At 41.8% G+C, this 13,296-nt stretch overlaps 1 protein-coding gene across 7 annotated transcripts in view; it reads right to left on the bottom strand.

The window, feature by feature from the left end:
- The window catches only part of LOC117417697 (cadherin-23), a 162,693-nt gene that overhangs the window by 98,846 nt on the left and 50,551 nt on the right, over positions 1–13,296 (bottom strand). For all 7 annotated transcript variants that reach the window (XM_058985168.1, XM_058985170.1, XM_058985172.1 and 4 more), the window contains one exon: positions 9,342–9,420. In XM_058985168.1, the coding sequence (XP_058841151.1) occupies positions 9,342–9,420 (79 nt within the window). The remainder of the gene's footprint in view (positions 1–9,341; positions 9,421–13,296) is intronic.

Below are 13,296 nucleotides of genomic sequence, written 5' to 3'. Positions count from 1 at the left end.
TTCCTGTAAATTGACACAGGGAGTCACTTCATAATAACACTGGCTGTGTTATTATAGCTCTGTTATAAATGTTTAATGGAGTCAGAATACGGGAAGTACTGTCAGACTGCCACACACAGATCGTGAGAGGCCGTGACAATAGGAACCTGAGACAGAGTCTAGTGTTGGCAGGTACAGTAACAGTAACACGAGCCAAGCCAACCTGCGGAGCTGTGGGGCCGCTATATCAGTGACAGCTGAGACGTTCCAATACGATAGACTTGATCTTCTGGTGCAGCAGACAGACAGACAAAATCATAGTGAGTAGTGACAGCCTCACTCAAAGAGTAGACCATGGAGGTGACCTATAGCACAGGAAGTGACCAGGAACAAGGAAGCAGCAGTTTCCACTTTCTAAAGTATCTTACAATCGCCCTACCCCCACCCCCCACCCGTGTGCTAGGAAAGTATTACGTCACCACTACTGCAGGTCGTCTCCATGTGAGGGTTCAACACATTTGCTGTCAAAGGCTTCCTTTAAAGAGGAACCAGTCATAACATTATTATTAAAAGAGATTTTAAATCGTTGGCTTTCCTTTGAGGAGGTGCCAGTCATTATATTGCTGTTGCCAATAGGAGGTAGGAGAATAGATTTGAAAGCCGTGGTTAGCACTCCTATTAAACACAGATCTCTTTGAAGCGTGTGTTCTGGAGTCCTGCATTCATGTTTAAAGAACCATTCCCTTTCATCCCCTCGCTTGGGACGACAATCTTTTCTGACAAGTTTTTTGATGTTTAAATAAGACAGATAGAGATGTAGATAGAGGGAGACAGACAGACAGACTGTGTGCGTCAGTACGCTCGCCTCACTGCTGAACACTCTGCATTACCCTGAGCTGAAGATACTACTAGCTGTGTGTGTTTGTCCACGGTGCTGTCTGTCTGTGCTTGAGTGTGTTTGTCCATGGGTCTGTCTGTGCTTGAGTGTGTTTGTCCATGGGTCGGTCTGTCTGTGTTTGAGTGTGTGTGCCCACGGTTCTGTCTGTCTGTCTGTGTGTGTGTGTTTGAGTGTGTCCACGGTTCTGTCTGTTTGTCTGCCTGCCTGCCTGCTGGTCTGTACATTAGCCTGTCTGTCTCCCTGTGTGTGTGTGTGTGTGTGTGTGTGTTTGGGGTGGGGCATGACAAGTTTACAGTGCTAACAGGGTTAAATAAAGCCCTGCTGTACTGTACTCAGGAATGATATATTAAGAAGTTTTAATTTCATCCTTCATAGGTATCGGTTGCAATTCACAGACCTAGCACGCTGCGTCCACATGGATTGCAGAGACCAGGACAACTCTGGCAGTGTTGGTTACACTACACACCTCGAGATGGATTTACCAGGGGGGTGGTTGTGAAAGTAAATATAATACAGACAATGCCAGTCTTACAATTAACCTTCAAGGTCGTTTGTTATTAGTTTTATAACAGCTATTATTTTCCTTTCCCTTGTAAAAGTTTATCAAGGTATTTTTGTAATTTTATAATGCTTTTCCCATGGTTATACTATGTATTTACCATTCTTTCACTTTATTATGAATATATTGTTCACTTTACACAAAAAATAACAAATAATAATAATAATAATAATAATAATAATAATAATAATAATAATAATAATAATAATAATACTTTAAAGCCTGGCCGTGCTTTTCTTGTTCTGTTCCTTGTGCATCGTCACACCGCAGTAACTCTGTGACCCCGGTGAATAGAAAAGAAAAAAATAAAAATAACACACCACACACACACACATTACCGGTAGATCCAGCTTCCTTTTCAGCACAAATCAGCAGAATGAGGTACCAAATTGCAGGGGAGCCACTAAGCAGGAGTATCAAAGAAGGGCCTGCTCATAATTACTTTGGATTGGGGTGCAGGGAGGGTCAGCGCCTGCATTTGCTGTATTTTCCTTCTCGTTTAAACAGCATTCAGACTTCTAACCCTAATCGCTGGGTCTGCAGGGAGGCTTAATGGCATTGTGATGGGCTGAGGCAGGAGACTGGTGCGCTTATTTAAATTAAAATAAAAAGAACTCGTGGCTGAAAACAGAACAGCTTTCTGGGCTTTTCAGACGCGGGGAACACATACATCAATGCATGCATGCATATCGGCACCTTGTATTTCTACTGCCTAAATAATAGTCTCATTCACTTCTTCACTTGCACTATATATAGCGGTTTTATAGTGACATAATTTCAATGCATATACAATGCCTTCTGATAGACAGGTAGAGTATTGCATCAATGTGGCCAGAGTTATTAATTGATTTGAATGATTCAATGAGCTCTCCTGTCGCCCCACTCTAAATAGTCTGCTTTGTGATAGTCTGGCTCCCTGTGAGCTATTCATGTAATGTGCCTGGGAGTGAAAATACAGGTTTTACTCCTTTCTTTTAACTCTGATCCCAAGCTGGGATAAAGTAGTGAAGATAAAGGGTGGCCAGAAGTCTCATGGGGAATAAATTATATAAGTTGGAAAAAGGTGTTGGTCACTATGGTGGTACTCTACATTTTCATAGGCCACCATTTTTTTTCACTCAGAAGTTTAAAGGACCTGTGGCCTCAACAGAGTTCTCAGAATCACGTCGAACCTCCAAGAACATCGGGCACACCATTAACCTGTCCCCCTGCAACACTCGGACCCCAGTAAATGTAACAAATACTACATTTGTTCTATGTGGAATTTCTTACTGACTTATTACTTCCATCTGCTACAAGTACAGTGTTGCAGGGGGACAGGTTAATGGTTACACTCTGGTGCACCAGCTGTACTTAGGGGTAAGACACATGAGCTCACAGGGGTGCTTTACACTTCTGCAGTACTAAAAAGGGCACCAGGTTGTGATGACTGAAACTGTTAGATAACTCCGATATACCTGACACCCACTAGCGGTTTATCCTTGATCAATGTGGCCTGTACTCCAGATAAAATCTAAATTCCTGGGAGAACTTGCTCTCTTGGAAAGGGTTAACAAAATAAAATGACAAATAAATAAATAAAAATGAAACAGCCCCCCATTTCTGCCCCTAAATGGGTTAATCCTGTACCTGTCCTCTTGTCTGTGCTGAAGCTCATTCTAGTTCAGGGGTTTCCAAACATTCTTGGCTCAAGGCCCCCCCATGACATTGGGCACTCTGACTGAGGACTCCCAGCAGAAATGTAGATTGATACCTTTAGTGAGAAAGGTTGTTCATTTGTACCGGTAGAAATGCTATCGCTTTCATTATGTTCAGTGTCCTTTCTTGGATGTTTGAGAAACCCCTCCATAATCACTGCACTCAGCTGAACACTGTCTGACTGCAAATGCAACATAAACCTGCCTGTAAAGGTAAGCAGGAGCGGTGATTTTATTTATGGGGGAAGAAAATATAAAGAACTCTCAAAACCATATGCTGGCAGAGATCCTGCATTTATTTCTTTATTTTTAATTTAAAAATATCTTTTATTATAAAAGTGCATTAACATTGTTGCCAGTTTCGTTCTACTTACAATCACCCCCTTTTGTTATATAATGGTACCTACTGTTAGCAGTGCTGCATTCAAAATAACACCATTTAACAGCAGCATTTGTGTACATTAATTGATCCTCTGGTCTGGGGAGCATTGCTCTGTCGGGGTCATTTGGGAGAGGAAATGTTTGTATATGTTTGTATGGCCCCCGTGAATCCATCTCGGGGGCCCCAGTTTGGGAACCCCTGCTGCAGTAGTAATGGGAGTCTGGGGACAGCAGCTGCTCATATATCTGGCCTCTCCTGTCCACCCAAGGAGACGCTGATGGCTATAAATTGGTTTGTCTGCTCCAGTGGCCTGACAAGAATTACAATCTAACAGGCCAGCCTGTTCCCAGCACCAGGCACTCACCTGTTACAAAACTCCCTGCCCTCACAGACACCAAAACAATGAGCTCCGGGAGAGGAGAGGAGAGGAGAGAGGAGAAAGAGAAAGAGAGAGGGGAGAGGAGAGGAGAGGAGAGGAGAGGAGAGAGGGGAAAGAGAGGGGAGAGGAGAGAGGGGAAAGAGAGGGGAGAGGAGAAAGAGAGAGAGGAGAGGGGAGAAGAGAAAGAGGGGAGAGGAAAGGAGAGGAGAGGGGAAAGATAGGGAGGAGAGGAGCACAGAAAGGAGAGGAGAGAGGGGAGGAGAGGAGAGAGGGGGAGAGAGGGGAGAGGAGAGAGGATAGGGGAGGAGAGAGGATAGGAGAAAGAGAAAGAGGGGAGAGGAAAGGAGGAGAGGGAAAGAGAGAGAGAGGGGAGAGGAGAGGAGCACGGAGGAGAGGAGAGAGAGGAGAGCTATCGAGTCCCTTATTTCAATCGAGTCCCTTTGATAAACTACCTGTGTGCATTCAGAGCCCAAACCCCCGAGCAGTTACCGACACAAAACATCAACAACAACATCATATCTGCCATTTCCAGAGGGTGGGGGTTTCATTCAACAGGATCAACCTCGGCTCAGTTTGACAAACCGCTACATCCAGTCTGCTAAAAACAGTTTAATTCTATATTAGAAAGGAAAGTGAAAGAAAAAGAAAAAAGCAAAACTGGTGTGATGCCAATAATAGGTGAGAACTTTGTTTTTTTTCAGCCTTTTTTTTTTCAAAATAACCTTGAGGCAAGTTTTTCAGAGAACTTCAAAGCAAACTGACTATTTGCTTATGTTTTAAATTAGAATATGGTAATGTATGGGATGGTACACCAAACTGGACCTCTCAGTGAGTGAGTGAGTGAGTGAGAGTGAGTGAGGGACAATCAGACTAGACCTCTCAGTGAGTGAATTAGTAGTGTGTGAGGGCACTCAGACTGGACCTCTCAGTGAGTGAGTGAGGGCACTCAGACTGGACCTCTCAGGGACACACAGACAGATTGTGCCTCTCACTGCACTAGTCCGCGAGAGACACAGAGGACTGTTCTGACAGTTTAGATTGTCAGTTTTGCCCTATTTCTGATCCAAAAATCGGCAACTCTCTGAGACGTGTGGCATCTGCACATAGCCAGGGCTTTCACATTACAAACAAGAGAGGTCTGGAAAATGGAACACACACACACGCAAACAAACAGGCAACAACAGCGGACGCCCTGTAGCTACTGCAATAAGAACATGGGCTGATGCCTCGCGACAGCGGCTTGTTGACAATTCGAGGGTCAAGTCGTTTGTTAGTCAAAGCTCGCTCTGTCAGCCTCCTAACTTGATCAGAAAGCATCTTGATGTGGTTCAGGGAAGTGCACTGTAGTAACAATCCACTGGCATCATCTAAGCAGCCTTCTAGACTCTCATTCAAGGAGCACTGCTCCAACCTTCAACAACCATGCCAGGAAAATAATTGGGAAAGTTTTACTTGTTCAAATGTACATTCAACTGGATGTTTTAAGACTCATTTAGAAGACAGATCCAATACATGCATTAAAAAAAACTTTGTTCAAAACACAGCCTCGATCTCTTGGATGAACTGAACTAAAAGAGTCCCCATTTAAAAAGAGTTCTAGCTAATGAAATAATTCCATGGTTCGTACCTGTCATGCACACTTCTATTTATAACCGTCTTAATTAACAGTTTTAAAAGAAGTGCCTGTTATCGTTGTGCAATTTAACACAAAGAAAAGAAGATATTTATACTAGGTTAAAAAAATACTATGTGAAAGAAAAGAAAGAGGTTCCAGGAGGAAATCAGTTTTAAAGCTTGCTTAGAACTCCTTAAAAGGGCCCTGTATTGTGAAGGTTGCTACGCTATTGTGGTGTATAAGGTTAAAAATTCTATTAGCCATGACTCTGCTGGCACCTTGGGCATCTAAGTGCCCTGAGACTCCGGCAGCAGCAAACGCTTAGGTTCAGAACATGCCCAAGAGATGGGGTGAGTTTAGCTCGGAGATCTGAACTCCAACCATAGAGCTGGGATGAAGTTTTCTTTTTCTGGGATATTCTCTCAGCACAGTTTAAAAGCATGGTTTATTCCCTCAAAATAGCACTGCAGTTAGTAATACTGTGTTTCTGATACAGAATTTGCCCACAGTATATGATTTAACGATCGAAGTATGACACATCACAATGCAGGTACTAGTGTTGATATTTGCATCATTTGTTTAAGTAGAATGTCAACTGGCCCGATTCTCAAAGCTTAACACATGTTTTTTTTTTATAAAACTGCTGTTTCCTTTATCACAAGTCTAAAACTTTTGAATAAAACACTATGTTATGTACAGATAAAAAAACACTTTCTTAAATAAGTCATGAGTTAAAGCTTTGTGAATAGGGACCAAAAAAAAAGATCAAATGGATAAGTTTGCTTTTTGAGAAGTGGAGCAGGCTTTGAACTGGAGTTCAGGATCAGTAAATCCGCACGAAGCCGAGTGTGTTCAGGTAAGAAGCCCTCCTTGTACTTGACACCATGACACGTGCATCGAATAGTTTACATACAGGTAAAGTACAGGATAGGATTGAAAACTCTAGCAACTAAAGAAAAGTGCAGAGAGGATACTCAATATTTCTATATGGTTAATCCAGAAAGGATCAACGAATGAGGGGACGATGGTTCAATTTCTGTTTTACCACCTGTAATTAACCATTTACTCAATATTATTTCTTACGATTAAGATTAATTTATTTGAGTTCTGAATTCTAGGCAAAGCCGCAATTGTGATGTCACACTGCTACAACCGGGCGTTTAAATATCAAAAATAAATAGTAAAAAAAAAAAAAAACACTCTAAAAAAAAAAAGGTTCTGCTGTACTGCATTAGATTCCTTTAGATGGGGAAATGCTGTGCTGGATGAACAGTGTCTTCTTTTTGCCAACATTTGTAATAAAAAATCTGACAAATAAAAAAATAAATCACACACGCACACACAGTCGCATACAAAAGTATTTGGGCAGTTTAAAAAAAATGAGAAACCAAAAAAAAAGTGATTTCAATAATTTCTAATTGTTCTTTTGAAAGATATATATTAAAAAGTAGAGATTCATAACAAAATTGCTTTATAACAAAACAACAAAATGACATAACATGCATAACATGAAAAATAACATGCAAAAACTTTTTAAAAGTATACATATATATCACACTATTTATCCTTTTTGGAAAATAAAACTGCCAATGGCACAAAAAAATTCACCTAACTTGTTCTACTCTAGTCAATGGTGCGTTCTCAGTTATTAAACAATGCAAAAATCTTTGAAAAGTGGGAACATTGTTATTTTTATTTCATTTTAAATTTTCAGTTTGACAAAACCACATGATTTATGGATCAAAATAGTCAGATCCTGTAACTTGTCTTGAAGGCATTTCTTTCTTTATTTCTTTTTTCTTTTTTTAAAAGAATGCTTTCCTTGTGAGCCCATGCACGGCGCACTGCACCCAGCCTGCCTGTATATATTGAAGAGCAAGGGCTGTGGTTTGATTGTAGCCCTGGGTATGAGGGGAACTTAAGCATAACTCTTCTGGAGTCTGTGCCTGGCCTGGGGGGCACACTCTGCTGTCACTGCGATATCTCTGTCCACGTTCTGTTCTGACAGAGATCACTCATTCCTATCAGGGCACTTTTAACGCATTGGAGAGGAAGGCTGGACGCCCCTTTATGCGGAGTTTTGCTCCTATTTGTTTTTAAGAAAGGGTAGTTCCCCTAATGCAGTCCAGGGCCGGTTTGAGGGACAGAGACTGAACTGCTCCCTCCCTCACCCCCTAATAGAAAGGGTGGTCCATCCAGTCCAGGGCATGCTTGAACTTTAGAGACTGAACTGCTCCCTCCCTCACCCCCTAATAGAAAGGGCGGTCCATCCAGTCCAGGGCATGCTTGAGCTTTAGAGACTGAACTGCTCCCTCCCTCACCCCCTAATAGAAAGGGCTGTCCATCCAGTCCAGGGCATGCTTGAACTTTAGAGACTGAACTGCTCCCTCCCTCCCTCCCTCACCCCCTAATAGAAAGGGTGCTCCCTCCAGTCCAGGGCAGGCTTGAGACATGGAAACTGAACTGCTCCTTACCTCCCCCATCCTGGCAGTTTGAGGGTAGTAAAACATAATGGACAAATCAGTTTGAGATTATAATTGAAGCATGCACATTACTGTGTAAAGGAGGCAGCACTAACCCATTCCCTTCAATATTTCAGAATAACATTGGAAATAGTCAAGCAGCAGCAATGGAGGAGGAAGAAAATGACAAAGAAAAAGAAGAAAAAAAGAAAAAAGAAAAAAAACGGGCACTGGGCTAGGTCAAACAGTCAAACACCAGTTCAGTTATTTTTTTCGGCTATACCTCCGGAGGGGAGTCTTTCAGGCGTAACATTAATTTACCCCTTCTCCTCGCTCCTGTACCGGGATTAACAGTGCTGAGAGCACACGAGTCCCCCCTCTTCCATTTAAAGAGGAACTCCAATAAAGCACTGAAAGTGATAAGGGTGTATAAACAGAGGTGAATGAGCGGGCCATCGAGAAAAATCAAACACAGAACCCTAAAACACTGACCCTAAACAGAAAGCAAGCACCATTGCTGTACAAGAGGATTATATGACTGTAGGCTCTCCTCTTGGGATGGTAAATGATCCCAATCAACACCAGTGACTCTCACCTGTGGAGAGCTTGATCTGAATAATCCAATCATCATTTTGTCCTCTCCCTGTCATAGATTTATAATAATTACTAGGCAGTCAGGTTATCTGGCTGTGACCTGGACGCTCCACTCATAAACGACACTAGGCAGAAGGTTGGAGTGTTTGATTTGAATATCGAACTCTAACCCACAGCCTCCTTAGCAGTACGGAGCACTAGAATGCTTCATTTTTCTGGATACAGACAGCCTTGCTCTAACGATCACAGCCCACACATCAAAGTAAACACACAAGCCTCCAGATGAAATGAATATTGAGCTCCCTACTGCAGTGGAGTAATGAAAGCCTTAAGGGTAAGGCAAGTGAGCTTATCAATACCTTGACATGAGTGTTGTCTTCTGATATTAGGGTTAAACCCTTGACAACTGTAAATATAAAGGGATTTTCTTTATAAAGAAGTGCTGAAAAAGAAGTGCTGCATTTTAAAATGAATATCCCACTCCGTTATGTGTGTGTTGTAATAAAGCCTGATTAAACTTTGTAGCAGCTGCTATTGTGCACACTCATTTGCAGACATCAAATTAGTTTCCTCATTCTATCACACCAAAATGAAACACATTAGTTACCATTTAAACAGCATTGCATAGTAAAAGCATGGTGAAAACAAACAGAAAAACAGACATGGAAATTGTATATATATATATATATATATATATATTTTAATACCTGCTACCCATGTGATTCCTCTAACCAGTGATTCCACAAAGCATTATCATCTAAGGGTCTTGCACCTACCCGATACGATGGTGTATCCAATCCCTCGAGGCTTCCCCCTGTCCTGGTCAATCGCTGTGATCATGCGCACCGTGCTTCCCTGAAATGAAACAGATACATTGGGGGTGAAAATGGAAATTCACCCTAAGCTTCAAACACTCACTCGTGCATTCCTGGTAACTTATCCAGAGTATCATTCCTGTTATAAAGCTCTGGCAGTAAAAAAAAAAAATAGATAGATAATCACATTCGTTGCATATTTATGTAAAGGAAAAATTGTACTCCTTTGATTAAATCGATAACCGAGTGTGAAGGAAAGGCCATGTGTATGTAACAGATCAGTGGCATTTGCTAGTTTGTCAGTTTGCTGCACCACCTGCGTTACGGCAGTAAAAATGTCAGTGCCCCTGGATGAAAGGAAAATTAGTTTCCAACCGGCTTTTAAATCACTCAAGGTTCATTGCCATTGCTTATTATTCAGTTATATAGATGAGGACAAATGAGAAAGGCAGCTTTCCTTGTTGTGAAATTAACAACATTTTTTTAACAGGATTTATTGTACCTGCCCACCTAAAAATATGTTAACAGTAATTACTCAGGGTATCTGCACACTCTTCTTCAAGTATACGGTGTTTACTGAGCATGTCAGTGCACTAGCAAGGCCAAGGTATCTAATGTATAACTGTGTTTAAAAAGAGGTTTTGAGGCTTGAGCAGGTTAAAAAAAAAAAGGGACAAATCTAGCTCTCTGATTGGGCAACACATAAGCACATCTGCACCGTGAAACCAGTCTGTGAAACTCAATCTCATCTCGTTCCAAAATCAAACTGCAGTCTACAATGTAATCTGCAGCCGGGCACAAAAGACAAGGCCAAAAGACCCTCTGTGTGTATCGCATCTCTGTATAATTGCCATTTATAAAAGTCTCTAATATGTCCCTGACAATCAAATTCGTTCAGGCTGCATGCTTTTGTTTTGTAGTCCAAGGTTTTTACCCTTTGTATTTCATTGGGTAACTTCCTCCATCAGTGCGATGGAGAGACAGAGTCCTGCCATCCTGCAATCCTAACATGGAATGTGATTGATCTCAATCTGCTGCTGAAGCAAAACAACTCATTTGACAATGTAATTTTATTTCTTGGAAAGCCTGCATCAGCCCCCCCTGACGGAGAATGGAAACGAGTCCAGAATGATCCGTTAGGCAGGCACTTTGAGAAATGACTCGAAACAAGCCTGCATATTTGATTTATTTTTTTACATGTAAATGTCAACAGCCCCCAAGACACAGAGTCACTGCAGCACCCATCCGTCTCCCGCCTGATCCCTAGGTCTGTGATTGATCTCACCAGCCCCACAGCTATCCGAGGTCCTCAGTACTGGAGGGGACCAGGGCTCGTCACAAAACTGCCAGCGTCAGAGGATTCGTGTAACCTCTGCACTATTTAAAGTTGTTGTAGCTGATAGAGTAATTTCATAAATCTTACCTGTCATGCATTTCCATTCATTATACAGGTTTCAGATGGAAGTGTGTGGAATTATTTCATTAGCAAGAAGCCCTTTAAAAGGAGCGATAACTAAGGTATTACAATACATGTTCTTACCTCTTTACAATGCATATCCTTGACTACAGGTATGTGCTGTAGAGAAGGCGTCTGTACGCGCATACTTAAGTATACATGTTAAGCATATACAACACACTTATCACTCACAGCCAAGGCAGATGCTAACTATTTCATTAACATACTTGTTAGCATTAGGAACATTATCACTGGTCCACTTACTGTGTGCACAATATAATTTTTATTCTTTATTCTTTGTTTTATTACATTTTTTACTGTAAAGCTTTTTTTCTTTAAGCTTTAAAAATGCTCAGAGCCAGTGTTTTATTGTATTTGTGTGTGTGTGTATTAAACGTGTTAATGAATGCGTGCTGATGGTGGCAGGCCCGCGACCTTCGTGAGACAGCTGATGGATGGTCAGTCTGGCCGCTAGCACCCACCACTGTTGTCTTCACGCGCCATTAATATGCATGCAAATGTACTTGACATTTCCAACAAAGGTGAAACCAATGTTTCTTTTTTTTCCCCCCCAATAAACACCAGTGGGGACAGAGTAAGAGATGGAGGGGTGATTTGAAAGCAGAAGAGAGATGGAGAAATAAAGTGAGAAAAAGAGTGATAGAGAGAGGGAAGAAAGAGTGTGAGGAGTGAGGTAGAGAAATGGAGAAAGAAAGGGAAAAGAGAGACAGAGGGAGAGAACAAGAGAATGAAACACAAGGTATAGCCGTAATTCCGCACTTAAAAGTAAATTTGCACTCTGATCCGAACGGCATTAGCTATAAATCCCAGCCCCTGTGACCTTTGTGTGAACATGTGGTGCTAGTGTTGAGCTGAGCTGGCTGAGCTGCATAAATCAGCGGTTAGTAATTGTGTTTCTCGAACAAGCCTTTGCCAGGAGGACAAGCTGCCTCCCCTAATTACTGCCAATTTACAGCCCTTTATTCTCTGTCCCAGGGGGGACAGACAGCTCACGCACAATCAGAGGGCAGTGGCTAACACCATTCAGCTCTAATTCCAGCTCTCTCCAGATATCGCAGCCCGCAGCCCCCAGCCCCCAAAGCTTCTCTCCTTCTTACACTTATGCTTCAGACTGAGCGAATGGATTGACCGGGTTAGAGATACGAGGGATATAAAATAGCGTTTGTAAGCCTGGAAGAAAACTACAGAAGAATCACATCCCATGTGATCAGCAGTACAGCAGAATAAGCTCTCTGTTCTGACAACCAGTTAAACTGTTACCCAGCACCCCAGAAATACTGTACAAGATTCCTAACAGAAACTTAGCGAGTACAGCTGCTTGCTACCATTGGGGGGTGAGAGAGAGAGAGAGAAAGAGAGAGAGCGATAGAGAGAAGCAGAGTTAGTAAGGCTCTCAACACAATAGCCGTACAAACGTTGCCACTATTTCCCTTTTGTAGTATCATAAATAAATAAAAAACAATCAGATGCACGGTGTTTGAACTCCACTAACAGGATTAGAGCTTATTTGTGGCAGACAGGCTTTCATCTGCCCGGCAGCGAGAACCAGCACACAGCCCCTCATTTAGAGAGGAGGCTGCAGATTCCCCTGGCCTCTCGGTCTCCTGATCTCCCAGGAACCAGCGATAGCAATCTGCTGCTGATAATATACAGCACATCACTTTAGCCACTCTGCGAGCTTCTTATCAGCTTCCTCAACAATGAAACCTAATACCTAACATCTACCATATACCATCAAACTCACTGCTAAGAAAGTCCATTCCCAGATTCCTAATCCCCACCTAATTTATACACTATTCATGTTGAAAAATACTACTTTGTTGACTAAAATTAAGGTGAAATAAAGAGATAGACATACTATCAATTTCCAATTGTTCTGCTATTTCTTGCCATGTGGAGTCCTTCTTTTTATTGTCTTTATAACCATGGACACCATAAAGAACATTATATTTTTCGACTCTCATTGATATCGATTTTTTTATTTCTGTGGTAATCTTTGCGTGAGCGAGACAGTGACAGTCACTACCTTTGACCTTATTTCTGATTGGTCCATTGCAACGCAAACAGTGCGTAACGCGAATACAAATAAAACAAATATTTCTATATCTGCTTGCTTCATTCACGCCACTCGCTTCACTTGCGTTGTGCATTACTCCATTTAAACCAATAGTTTTAAACACTCATCCACAGAACATAAAACATTTCAGCTGATTCCTTCATCAATGTATTGTAATGAATTGGCATCACAGTCCATTGAATTGAATGGAAAAGGCAAGGGCTGAACGCACACCGTTCAACTAAAGAGATTGTTGAGGTCCGGTCCAGTCCAGGTCTTTGTACCAATTATCGGATCCTAAATTAGTTAACTGACCATCAGCAGGTACAGTACAGTAACTCATTTAGGACCTGGCACCACTGGTCTGTGGCTTGATGAAATGT

This window comes from Acipenser ruthenus, chromosome 13 (genome assembly GCF_902713425.1).
Source record: "Acipenser ruthenus chromosome 13, fAciRut3.2 maternal haplotype, whole genome shotgun sequence".
Classification (NCBI taxonomy): Eukaryota; Metazoa; Chordata; class Actinopteri; order Acipenseriformes; family Acipenseridae; genus Acipenser; species Acipenser ruthenus.
The sequence above is the reverse complement of the archived record's forward strand: the minus strand, read 5'-3'. Positions and strand labels throughout refer to the sequence as shown.